Genomic DNA, 13646 nt, shown 5'->3' with positions numbered 1-13646 from the left:
CTGCGTTCACGGTGTCCGTCACCCCTGGTGTCCCTCAGCTCAGTTCCCACGCATCCCAAGATGGTTGGCATGGCAGCCAGGATTCCAACACCATCTCACGTCCAAAACATACATGAGGGCGGAGGGGGCCTGACTAGCAGAGCGCCTGTCTGGCAAGGCCAGAGGTCACTTCCCAGCACCACAAAACAGGACATATTGAGCCGGTGTCACCCATCTATAGTCCTAGCTACGTAGGAGGCAGAGGCAGAGGCTCAAGGGTTTGAGGGCGGTCTGGGATATTCAGAAAGACCCTGTGTCAACATAAAACGGAAACGAAAATAAGAAGAGCTAAGAACGTGGGACCGTGTGTGATGAACAAAAGGTACCCGGGGTGCTGGGGTCCTGGGGTGCTGGGGTCCCGGGGTGCTGGGGTGGTGCTATCCCCTGGGATGGCCGTCCTCAGGCGTGGGGGCGGGGCTGTTCTCTCTGGGCTCAGAGCAGTGGCAAGGGCTCCCTTGGGATCAGGAGCACTGTGGTCCCTGTCTACCCTGGCCCGGCTGCAGTGTAAGCTGAGTGTCAGCGGCTTCATCCAGGAGCGGAGCGCGCCTCCCACCCTTGAGCAGCGAGTAGGATGACGCACATTTGCGTCATTGTTCTAATCAACAAGCACTGGGCACCGGCCACTCCGCACGTCCCTCCCTCCAGCGGGGCAGACTCGGGGAAGGACGCAGGGGCAGGCCTGCTCCAGCAAGTCTGGGGATGATGGATGAGTCCTCACCAGACAGCCACAGAGGGCAGCTGGCAGGCTGGGTGCCCACGCCTGCACAGAAGCCGCTTCTGGGCAGCGCCCAACTGGGCCATTTAATGGAGCTGTTTGTTTAAGCAGGAAATGAACGCCTGCTGAGGTTGACATGGGCTTCTGGGAACAGGGCTTCTCTGAGGAGCATGGGGGGGGGCGGGGGTTCAGTGTCACATTTCTCAGCCCATGGGGGGGGTCAGTGTGACATTTCTCAGCCCATGCGTTGCCGGAGCTGTGGACCTCGGGCTGTGCCACCCCTGCCCAAAGCTGTCCCAAGGGGCTCAGTCTGGCACTTCCTCCCCGAGCTGCAGACGAAGCAGCTGGCCCAGCACAGGGAAGGTTGGAGGGGACGGTCGGTCCTTCCTCCCGGGGGTCAGAGGTAGATGGCCCGGCCTGTGCTCTGTCTCTGCACCCTGGTTTCCCACCTGCAAATGGCTGCCACTGTGGTCCAAGGACCTTTGAGATTCAGGAAGGCCCCTCTTCCCTGGCAGTGACCAGCATGCGCTGTCCGGCAAGCTCAGCCAGGGGGCGTGGGGAGGGAGCGGGGGGGGGGGGGGACACAAACCACAGCCCCAGACATAACCACATTCACCGAAACCATAGACCAGGCCCACTCTTCCGGTCGTGTTTGGCTTGGCTTGGTTTATGGTTTCTCTATAAGAAAAAGTTGCTATTCAGCCTGGTGTGGTGACTCTAGCCTGTAATCCTAACTCCTGGGGAGGCGGCGATCAAGGAATCATGGTTCAAGGCCAGCCCAGGAATAAAGCGGGTCTTAAACCCACTCCCCCATCTCAACCAAAGGCTGGGCTGCACTTGTTACCCAGCTATGGGGTGGCGCAGTGGCTGGGCCTGTGGTCCCCAGCTACCCGAGGAAGATGGCAGCCCAGGCCAGCCTGGGCACAGAGTGAGACCCTACCTTGAAAAGAACCAATAAATGCAAAACTGGACTGGAAGCATGGCTCAAATGGTAGAGGCACCTGCCTAGCAGGCATGAGGCCATGAACCCAATCCTCATGACATTCATGCTAAAATGTAGAGGGTTTTGTTATCTTTAAGGGGGTTAAAATAGACTGTTTTTTTTGGGGGGGAATACTAATGGGGCTTGAACTCAGGGCCTCATGCTCGCTAGGCACTCTACCACTGGGTCACACCTTCAGCCCTGCTTTGCAGGAGTTATTCTGGCCCAGAAACGTGCTTGATCTACCTGCTCTTGGCTCCACTGTGGTGTGGTGACACCCATACACCACCACGCCTAGCTTCCCGCCCCTGGGATGGAGTCTTGGGACTTTTCTATCCAGGCTGATCCCCAACTGCGATCTCCCCATTCTCAGCCTTCTGGATAGCTAGCTAGGATTCTAGGCATGTGCCCGGGACCAGCTAAAGATAGATGTTCGTGTCTACTTTGCGACATAGGAGCCCTGGGGAGGGATGGCTCTGGGCCCCGCACTGTTTCTCCGAGGGAAGCAGGCCCCGTACCAAGCAGCCTGAGCTCCCTGGTGCTGGAAGCTACCACCCAGTTGGCACAGGACGTGAACGAACCAGGCAAGGCTGCAGAGTATGGCATGAGGCGGTAGCCAGGGACCCCCAGCCCCCTGCCCGTCCTCCAGAGGGGCCCCAGTAGGTTCAGGGATCACGAGGAAGCAGCGACCCCAGTTCTTCTTCCCCTCTTTTGCCACTTCAAGACACTCGCATGCACGCACGCACGCACATGCGCGCGCACACACACACACACACACACACACACACACACGGCCCTTCCAGAACCTCAAACTACCAAGGTCCCATGCAGAACCCAGCAGCCTTGCAGCTGCCCTGTGAGGTGCCTGGGGAGCTGGGGCGATGCGCCCGGCAATAAAGATGTAGGGCTGAGCGGCTGCCGCCACGGCGCACAGGCCGAGCAGCTCACAGGAGCAAGGCCTGCATTTCCATTTCATTAAACTGTCAGGCGCTGGTGTCCGCGTTCCTGCCTCAGGAGCCAGGGTGAGTCTAATGCATTCAGTTGTTTATTAGTTTATTTGGAGCTATGGATGGAATGCTTTTATATGTGCGGGGCAGCAGGGACACAGCTGTGAAGAGGAGCCGCGGTGCCTGCCCTTCTGGGGAAGGCAAGCGGTATGCAAGCGGGCAGAAAAATAAAGACTAAATCTCAGGAGGAGGAAATGAGCAGGAATGCTTTCATAGATCGCAGAGCCGGGAAGGGCTCCCCGACGAAGCAGCGTTTCACAGCCAGACACATGGGACAAAAGAATGCTTCGGTGGAAGAAATGGCAAGTGCAAAAGGCCCTGGGGTTGGCTTGTTTTTATATCCTTCGCAATGCCTGGCCAAGGGCCGAGGTAGCAGTTGAGTTGTATTTGGTCTGTGTTTAAGATATAGCCATAAGAACACAAAACACCAGGGACTCAAATCTGGTGCCAACGTCCAGCAGGGCAAACACAAGAGGGTCTCACAGTTGGTCGTGGGCTGAGTTTCGGTGTCTGTGGGGCTTCAGGGGAGTGTGGGGTAGGCTGGCACGGCTGCTGCGGGAATGCCATCGGCATGCGGCCAGTGCTGCCCAAGCCAAGGGCACCGAACGCGAGGCCGGGCCGGGGGCTCAGGCCTCGGGAAATCGGGAGCAGGGAGGGCAGCGGAACCCTTCTGCCTGTAACAAGGAACACACGGCTGCTGTGGAAACTGTGTGGCAGGTCTCAAAAACGGAAAACCAGGAGTAGTAAAGATCCAGTCCCCACCCCGCCTGTGTGGACACACAGATCCGAGCGCAGACCCCTGCGCACCCAGGGCCACAGCTGCTACCACATCAACCAAAAAAACCCAAAGCGGCTGCTAAAAAACCCAAAGCCGTCTAAGCTGGTGACCACTGCTGGTGACTCACACCTGTCAGCCTCACTACTCAAGAGGCTGAGATCTGAGGATTGAGGCTTGAAGCCAGCCTGGGCAGGAAACGTCTGTGGGACTTTTATCTCCAATTAAAGCCTCCCCCCCCCAAAAAAATCTCAAAAGTGGAGCTGTGGCTCAAATGGTAGAGCACCAACCTTGATTTTAAAAGCTCAGGGACAGCATGCAGGTCCTGAGTTCAAGTTCCAGGACTGGCACAATTGAAAAAGAAAAGGAAACATGGTCCAGCCACAGGACAGACCAGGGATTCCAGAGCAGAGCCCTCCAGCCCACAAGGATGCACCAGGCTGCCCTGCAAAGTCAGCCCGTCCCAAACAGGACACAGCACCGATTCCACTCATGTGCCGGGGGCTCAGGCTAGCCCAACGCAAGGAAGCAGACAGAGCCAGGGGCTTGGGGGGGGGTGCGGGGCTGGGGCGGTGGCGGGAGCTCCGGAGACAGCGCCCGCTGCCACTGAGCTGTGCTCTGAAAATGTGGCCAAGGTCACCGGGACGGTGATTAAGGTTAGGTGTAACTTACCATCGTGAATAAATACATCAGGAGATGAAAAGGCTCTCTCAACCTCTGTGAAACCCGGGAGCTGAGCTGCCATGGACGGTTACAGAGCTGCCACCCGGCCCAACTCCACCTTGGCTGCGTGGGGTTCCTGCCCGGCCTGGCCCCTCATCGGGGGAGGGGCATAATCCCGCAGCCCCTGGGAGGGCAGACCACAGCCGGGCAAGCAGTCAGCACGCCTTAAATCCACGCCCTTCGAGAAAAAGATAGGACCAGGAGCCACCGAGTGGCAACACCAAGGAACTGGCGTAGATGGGACAGGAGACGCGTGGGCTTGGGCAAGGGCTGCCTCCACGGTAGCGAGTGCCCGGATGTGCGCAGCACGGAGCAGCTCAGTGACGCCGAACCCTGGACAGGGCTCGGGAAGATCCTCAGCTTGGGGCCAAGCGTGGCTGCAGATTCAAGGACTGCGGCTTGAGTTCAGCCAGTGCTGCAGAGGCCCGCTGGACAGTGCCACCCCTTTACTCGCTCTCTCCCAGTGTTCCCCTCCATCCCCACCCACACGTTGTGTAGTGCATTTCCAACACAGTGTCAGAGAGCACCACTGCTGCACCTGCTCACCCTTCGCCCTCCATTTCTGTGCTCTACCCTCGCTGTCCCAAAGACAGATACAGGAAAAAACAAAAGACAAAAAGAAATGAAAAGCAACAAAGACAAAAAACACCTCCTGCTTCCATTTCCTGGAGCCCGTTTCGATAAATAGTATTTTATATGATCAGAGGCACACAGGCTCTGTGCCTGTGTGTTCCTTCCCTAAGAAGCCTTGAGCTTTCGTGGCAGGTGCTGTACCATTTAAGCCAAGCCCCTACCACTGCTTTTTGGCTGGTTATTTTGGGAGTGGAGTCTGTCAAACTTTACTACCCAGGATCCCCTCGAACCTCGGTCAGGATCTCTGAGTCCTGGGTAGCTGGGATTACAGGTGTGAACTACTGGTATGTAGCTAGGCCTTTGCCTTTTGGAGAAATGAAGTTCTTCAACCCAGGGATGATGGGAGGCTGGGAGCGGGCAAGCCTCCTCTGGCTCCCACCCCACCAGCGCCTCGGGGAGGAGGTGTGGGGGGCCCCCCACTCGGGAAGCCGCACTGCCTTTCGCTGCCTGGTATGAGGAGCTAGCCAGCAGCGTGCTGCTGATGGCCTCCTGGGCAGCAGCAGGACACCTGCCCTGAAGGGCTCTGAGTGGTCGGTTTTGGACAGCCCTCCTGCACATGAATGCGCTTACCGCCATCTGCTGGTGAACAGCACAACAAACGAATCAGACACACAGTAAATGTCCCTCTGTCAGGATGGCCAGATAACCAATAACACTGCTCAAGGAATAACATGCAGCCATAAAAACTGTAGCGCAAGTCCGTAATCCCAGCTACTCCGGATGCAGAGGCAGGGGGATCTTCAGTTTGCAAGGCCTCACCTCAAAAACAAAGGCATGTGAGGAGATATGACAAAGTAACGGGGCTCAAGAAGCAAAGGGCCTCCTCTTCATTTGTCCTATCGTTTCTAGATGACCCCACGGCCTTGATCTCACACATGGTATCTATACATATATGTGTGTGTGCACATCCGAGGGAAGCTAGGAGGAGGGCACAGAATCAGAGGGAAACGGAAACAGTACAGCGGAGGGGCCATCAGCTGCACTGGACATGGATGACAGTGAACTAAGCAGCTCACGGCAGCCATGGGAGGGAGGGAATGAGAGGGAAAGAGGGAACAGCTCACACTAAGCAAGAGGAAAGAAATGTACATTCCACCCGATGTGGAAGAAATAGTTGTAGGATCCACGTTTGTAGAGCCCATAAGCCTTCTAGACCGTGATAATGACAATTTGCCTTGTGAAGGTTCACCGCATCTGTGACCGAGTATCACTCTCCCACAGTACTGTGAATTTTGTTAAAATTATGTAATCAATCTCAATAAAAACAAAAAACAAAAAAAAGCAAAGGTGAATGAAAGCACCTGGTCAGCGCACACCAGGTCTATCCCGACTCAGACCACACAGCTGTAGGCCATCCCCCCAAAGGCCCTGGAGAGCCCCCCGATCCCATGTCTGAGTGCGTCCGTGGAAGCAGCCAGCCCGCCTACCCATCCCAGGCAGGGCCGTGGCACTGGTGCTTCTTAGGGATGCCCACCTGCTGCCCTAAGACCCGGCGTCTGGGTGGGACCAGCACCCTGGCACCGCCAGCTCCTACCACACAGAGCAGGAGAGGGAAGGGCCTTCTGTCCTCCCTCACCCTCACATGCCTGGTCTCCCCTGGGGCTGCCTACCTTGGGCGCAAGGCTGGAGTCTCTGGGGGCACTGTCCTCCTCTTCTGAGCTCCCCTGCTCCTCCTCCGATGTGACGTCATCTCTGGGGGACACGGAGATGGGACAGACCTTGTAGGGCTCCGTGTAGGCACTGGGCAGAGAGGGGGACAGAGGTTAGAACCGCTGACTTACAGGGATGAAGTGAGGTGACCCGGCCATGCCACGAGCTCTTAGCAAGTGTGAGGAGCACCCGGCCATGCCAGCCTCCGAGCGGGGCTCCCACTGTGCCAGGCTCACCGCAGCCCCGATACCTTGCTACACGCTACCAAAGACGCACGCGGAGACGGCGGGGAAAGGCCCAGAGTCACCTCGAGGGTACCAGACATTCAACCACCCCAGCTCAGGGCCTGACCAGGCCTGGTCTGATAGAAGCGAAGGCCTCAGAGGCCTGGATCACGGACACAACATGGTCTGGACAAAGCCAGGGCTGTGCGTCCCAGCCCCAGCCCGGCCAAGTCACACGCCAGGGTGGCCTTTCCACCTGGACCACACGGTGTCCACACCCCCTGCCCTGCCAGGGCACGGGTGGTAGGGTCACGGCACCTGCTGGCCCTCCCTCCTTCCCTCCCTCCCGCCATCCCCTCACGGATTCAGAAAGGCCTGACAAGTGCCTACTGTGTGGGGCTGGCACGGGGGAGATGAGGATGACCGAGCTCCGTGCGGAAGGCTGGCAGAGGGGCACGGAGGGGCGGAGGAGAGTGGACGGCAGGGCACTGCTGGGTGGTGCAGGCGCAGGCCACCTTGGTGTGCCCCCGCAGCAGCTCATCCGCTCTCCCGTGGATATCACCGTGGTCCAGGGCCATGTCGAGAGCCCCCGACATTTCCTTTATACCTGTTGCTTTCCAGAACATACCCTGGACATGTGGTCACTACAGGGTCACATGACCCCAGCCCTGCAGGCGCTCACCCGGGGAGTCACGTGCTGGGTAAGAGGCCTGGGGCCAGGCGGCTCGGCTCTGAGCCTAGTGACCAAAGGCTTAGAGCTTTGGCCTCAGAGAGAGGGAAGTCTCTCACCCTCTGTTTCTTCTCTACCAAGTGAGGGGGGGCAGCTGGTGGAGGGGGTCACTGCCTGGACGGAGTGAGTCCTTTCTGGTCAGCCTGGGGGAGCCCACGGGAGGGCCAAGTGCTCACTCTCCAGCCTGGCTTTCCCGTACCCTGTGCTCCAAAGGGAGCAGAAATCAGGGCTGCTGGGAGCTGTGACCTCAAACAACCCATGAAGTCATTAGAAGCCGTGTGTCCGCACGTGGGGGACGATGCTTTGTAACTGTGCCCAGCTCTGAGCACTAAGTTCCTGCTCTCCAAGCCTGCCTGGAAGCCCAGCCCCGCCAAAGGGGCCATGCGCTCACTCAGGGAAAAAGCAGCTCCTCCCCGAGACACCTCGGCCCTGGCCCCCATCCTCCAGCATGAGCGAGGACCGAGGGCAGACCGCAGATGGACCGGCTCCCACTGGACAGCCCAGCGGGGAGATCAGGTGCGTGGGAAGGGAAACGGGAGGACTCCTCCCCACACCCCCGGACCCTTGTGCCCCAGAGCCCTGTGCCCCCTCCAGCGGCCTCCGCAGTCCGGGCACTTCCTCGGTGCTTTAAGCTGCCTCCCACCTGCCATTTCCCACATGGGCAGATACTGCTCACTGCGGCCTTCCCCGTGGTACAGCAAGAAGGCCTGGGAGGGCCCGGAACCCACCACCGACCCACGAGGAAATCGGGGCTTTGGCCTCAGTGTCCACATCTGTAAAGCGGAGGTGGACATGGACTGAAGGGCTCAAGCACCAAACCCCCAGAGCAAGCAGCTGCTCGGGGCCGCAGGCATCGCTCGCCAGGCCAGCCGGCCGGCCAGGACCAGGCTCCGAGCGCAGCCTTGCGTCTGGAGAGAGCTGGGCGCTCGCTCCGTTCCTGCTGGAGGGTCAGCCAAGGGACAGCCTTTAATGGTTCCCAGAAACAGTGAGGAGGGGAGGCTGTGTAGAAAACTTGATTTCCATTTCTCGCTGAGTAAAAACCCAGGTCATGCTTGCTCTGATGTGTGATGTCCCCAACGCACAGCCCCACCTTTGGAGGACTGTTTCCTTTTTCACACCACTTTAATGAGCTATGACTCGTCTGCCATGAGATTTCCCCCTGTCAAACGGTGCCATTCACCTCCAAACAACCCCCCCTTAACACCCACCCCTATTCCTGCAGGTCCCCGGGAAAGCTCTACCCTACTCCTTTATTTTTGGTGACACTGAGAACTGAACTCAGGGTCTTCTTGTATTTGCAGGTGTCCCCAATGTCTGCCACGTCCCCAATGCTCTTGAGTTTAGGTTGTTTTTTCAGGCAGAGTCTCGAACTTCTTCCTGCATTTGCCTCCACTGGGATTCTCCTAACCTCTCCTCCGGGTAGCTGGGACTACAGGAGTGCACCATCTCTTCCTGACTCTTCAGACTTCCTATTCTGGGCATCACAGAGTGGAATTGGAAAGAGGCCTTTTGTAGACTCGCTTCCTTCACTCAGACTAATGTTTTCAAGACTCATCTGCATGACAACATGCATCCGCCCTTCCTCCCTTTTTTCCTGGATGAGTAATATGCCACTGTAGAGACGGGCTATGTTTTTGGTCTACCCGCTTTTCAGGTGGTGGGCATTTTGAGTGTATTTCTGCCACTGTGAATGATGCTGCTGGGGTCAACTGCACACAGACCCGGTGTAGACGTGTTTTTCACGTCTCAGGTGCACACGCTGCAGGGGAACTGCTCGGTCTTACAGTGACGCTGCCTTACAGCCGGGAACGGCCACCAGTGACGTGGCCATCCTTCCTTCCCACTGCTTCTGTGGCTCTACGAGGGGTCGGATTTCTCTACATCCAGTCCATGTGTCAAACTTCTTCATTTCGCCCTCCCACCGGGCACAGAGATCACATGACCCAGAGCAACTGGGCCGCATGATCACGGACAGGCGCCTCCAACACTGAGAGCCAGCAGATGTTTTCTCTTTGTAAGTTCTCTCGGGTGTTTAGTGACAATGACAGAAAGCTAACACTCAGCCACGCGGAACTCTTGGTGCTGATGTGGGCGGCAGAGCCAGTGGCCTGTGTGTCTGACTCTGAGCACCAGCCACACCATCGGTGCCCGGGCCTGACTTAGCCACAACCAACAGCCCCATATCATCGCCCCTCTGCAGGGGAGGAGCAAGTCAAGGGCACAGGGTTTAGAATGTGATGAACTGAAGCCAGGCACACTTCTGTTATTTATCTGCCCAATGACCACAGGCCTCAGTGATCCCAGACTCAGTTTCCTCCCCTGTGACATGGATTGGACCACGACACCGCCATCCCCAGGGTTTACGTGTGGACCCGCAGAGATGATGCAGAAATCAGTGAATGTGTAATCTGCTCAGCCCAGTCTTAGCAATTCGGTTTTGCCATGGTTTGAGCTGAAGATCCGGCTCAGTAACACAGCAGTGCCCACCGCCTCAGTCCCAGCTGCCATGCGACATGGCTGAGCTTCCCTGTAAAGTAAGACGCGCTTCTAAAGGTTGACACCCAAGGCTGAGGAACTCTGTTCCGTGAGTCCTGTCCCGTGTCCTTTTAAGTCAGGTCACTGGTCACTTGACTTCCTATCACAGGCCTCCCCTGCAGAATGCAGCACGGGACACCGCTCTGCTCGGGGTCCAAAATAACCTGGACCATGGGAGAAGCAGGGAGGGCAGGGAGCCCCCCTCACCCCGCACTACATCCAGGAGGATGCGAACCTTCCAATGCACTCCACAGAGAAGCTACGCTGGGGTGCGGATCGGGTCCTGGTGGGATGATCTGAAACAGTCCCTCCCTCAATCTGAGCGATCACGCTGCAGTAGCTGCACCCGAGCCTCCTCTCCCCACGCCTCCAGTCTCTCCGAACCTCCTCTCTCTGCACTTCCTCTCTCCATCTCCTCTCTCTCTGCTCCTCCTCTCTCTCTGCGCCTCCTCTCTCCTGTGGCTAATCACATCCAACACCTCAGAAGAAGACACAGGCGCAGAGTGGATCTGAACACAGTTGCTAGGGGTCCAGAGCCAACTGCTTAGGGGCTGGTCTGTGCTTCCACAGCCAGACACCCAGTTGCTGCAGGGACAGCAGGTCTAATCCCGAAGGCAGCTTAGAGGGAGGAACCCGTACGTCATCATCCCCACGCGGAGTGGAAACTGAGGCTCTAAGAGGTTCAATCCCTTGCTCTGCCTGCCACAAGGCGTAACAGCAAGCAAGGCTCACGGTGGGGGTCACTTCTATGCCCCTGGTCCACAAGGACCGCAAGGAGACACCTTGCATGGGGTTCTGGGGCCTCCAGGGAGTATGACGTGTGAGCGGTCCACAGACTTGACACAAACACCCAAATGTAGAACAGGATGCCCAGATGGGCCCATAGAGAACCCATCACACAGGCTCAGACAGACAGACAAGACAGACAGAGATGATCGCAGGGGCCACCTGCCTCCCAATCCCCCCTCAAACAGGGAACAAGCACTTTCTGGTTTCTGGAACTCTCTGCAAAGGGCTTTAAGAGCCCATAAAGCCTAGGGCAGGAATGGCGTCCTATCCGGCCTGGGAGTGGACAGCATGGAGTAGTTTGTTGACCCGATCTTTGCCCAGCAGCCAGACCTCCTGGCTGAGGACCTTGGCTTTCCAGGCCCACCTGGGCTACCCCAGGCAGCCTGCCCTGCCCTCTCGGCTGTTAGCTTGTTCGCTGTCTACCCTTTGCCCTCAATGGCCCTCCACACTGTAGGTACAGAACGTGTCCTTGCCTGGCGGCTGCTGCCGAACCCCACCAGCCCCTGGTTCCACTTGGTGCTAGGCGGCCAGGAGCCTGCGCATCCCAGGATTCCCTGCGGCCTCCAGCACTGGTAAGAGCAGCAGCAAGGCAGCAACCGCACTGCTGGTGGGGAAGCCAGAGCGAGGGAGGGGGGCAGATGGGGAGCCTGCTTCCCGGGAGCCTCCAGCGTGCAGGGCCCCCATGCCAGCCCCCCCCGCACTCAGGTGTGGCTATTCTGGAGGGGAGGGGAGGGAGGGCTGCGTAGAATATGGTGCTCTTTTCCTTCCACCACAAAAAGCCTGGACCCTCGGGTGGGAAGAGGACCACCCACCAGAGCCCAGACGGGTCTCGAGCGCTCAGAGCGGCTTTCTGCTCCTCCTCCACACACCTCCCAAGCCTGTCCTGCATTTCCTGTCAACAGGGACACTTCCTCCCCAGGGAGGGCCTGGCATGCCGGCCCACACCCAGCTGCCCACAGAGCCCAGCTCACAATGGCTGGCCAGGGCCCCAGGCTTTCCCCGGGGCCAGAGCAACAGCGCCCAGTGCTAGGGCGCGACCGCGGGTGCCCTGCACCTCAGATGGGCCACGCAGGATGCACAAGGAGGGAGCCGAGGGGCTGGTCTCAGATGTAAGTTAAGCCCAGGGCAAGATGGGGGGGTCAACACCACTCATCTCTGAGCCCCAGCACAAGCTCACACCTCAGGCGTCTCTGCGTTCTAGAATCTCTGCACACCAACGGCACCCCAGGAGCCCTGGAAAGGAGGAACGGGTCAGAAGTGCAGGTGTGGGAGGGGCCTGCCTGGGTTTCTAAACCCTGGTTCTCCACCATCTACCAGCTGTGCCAGCTCGGGCAGGATCCCCCTGGTAAACACGACGGCATCGGTGGCGAGGATCTAGTGGGTTCCACAAACCCAGGACCCGCAGTCGTGTGTGCGCCAGTGCTCAGCGAAGCGCCGACCACCCGACTGTGACAGCAGCGGGACTCTGGGCGACAGCCCTGGGAAGCGGGGTGCACCCAGCCCCAGGGGCACTCAGAGTCAGCGAGGCTGGGGGTGCTCACAGTCAGCGAGGCTGGGGGCGCTCACAGTCAGCGAGGCTGGGGGCGCTCAGAGTCAGCGAGGCTGGGGGCGCTCAGAGTCAGCGAGGCTGGGGGCGCTCAGAGTCAGCGAGGCTGGCTGGGGGGGGTTGCGCTCTGTCAGCGAGGCTGGGGGGGGTTGCGCTCAGAGTCAGCGAGGCTGGGGGGTTGCGCTCTGTCAGCGAGGCTGGGGGTTGCGCTCTGTCGGCCAGTCACCTGTGACCTTGGACAAATCCACGTCCTGCCTCTGCCTCTCGGTTCTGCCCACGTGAGAAGTGGGATGAAGAGCTCCACTCTGCGCACGGCTGCGGGGGGCTGCGAGGCGATCAAGGAGCCCCACGCAGAAAAGCCCTCGGAGAGGTCCACGGCCGCGAATGAGGTACTGGACGACAGGCCGGACGGCTGCCAACCACACGGCCCCCACACACCCTCAGCCACAACCCCACGCCTTCCTGGGCGGCCTTCATCTCACAGCGACCTGGAGAGCTGTCCACTTGGCCGGCTGCCTGCCTGCTGTGTCCCTCCGGGTGACACCTCCACCAGGCGGCCATTACAGCCCCGCATCACCGAAGCAAACCCGGGCGGGGGCGGGGGAGGTGCGGAGAATGGGTGACCGGGGATTTCCCTGCCCTCCAGCTCAGCAGAGCCCAGACCTTCACAGCCCACAAAGTGAGTTCTCCCCTCTTTGGCTTGCAGACTGCCCACCACCTCTGGGGAAGGCGGGGAGGGGGTCCCCCAGTTACACCCAACCGGACCTGTGCCTGGCGATGCTCCACCATGCCCTGCGTGAGCCTGAACAGCGCCTCAGACCGTGAACCGGCTGGCGGGGGGTGGGGGTGGGGGGCACTGGGGGGCGTCCCCGCATCGCGTGTCCATTCCTGGGGGCCTGTGGCAGGATCTGGATATATTCACGGGCGCTGCAGCCAAGCCTGCTTTTTCTGGTCAGTAATTATTTTGAAACATGGGTTCTAAGAATGGCTGCCTCACCCCCACCACACCCAGGACAGACCGCTCCAAGCAAGGCGGGGGAAACCACACATCCACAGAGCGCGCTGCGGGGACGAAAGAAAGTGCCGGAAGGGAGACAATGAGCAGAAACACAGAGCCCCAGCGGGTGTGTCCCCCTCCTGCAACCATTTTTCTGCTCCTCGGAAGAGCCCCGGAGCCCCAGGCCCACCGACACATTTTCTCCCACGTGCAGACACACCCCACACACCCAGCTCCAGTTGTCTCCAGTTAATGACTCTGGAGAAAAGTCTTCTTTGAAACAAGCTGGAAATATCACTGC

General features: G+C 58.9%; 1 protein-coding gene across 1 annotated transcript in view; it reads right to left on the bottom strand.

Annotated features, from left to right (window-relative positions):
• Fgd5 (FYVE, RhoGEF and PH domain containing 5) overlaps positions 1 to 13646 on the bottom strand; it is a 50080-nt gene that overhangs the window by 22827 nt on the left and 13607 nt on the right. The window contains exon 2 of the mRNA XM_013010331.1: positions 6485 to 6614. Coding sequence (XP_012865785.1) covers positions 6485 to 6614 — 130 coding nt within the window. The remainder of the gene's footprint in view (positions 1 to 6484; positions 6615 to 13646) is intronic.

The sequence above is a fragment of the Dipodomys ordii genome, unplaced genomic scaffold (assembly GCF_000151885.1).
Source record: "Dipodomys ordii isolate 6190 unplaced genomic scaffold, Dord_2.0 Scaffold12, whole genome shotgun sequence".
NCBI lineage: Eukaryota > Metazoa > Chordata > Mammalia > Rodentia > Heteromyidae > Dipodomys > Dipodomys ordii.
The sequence above is the reverse complement of the archived record's forward strand: the minus strand, read 5'-3'. Positions and strand labels throughout refer to the sequence as shown.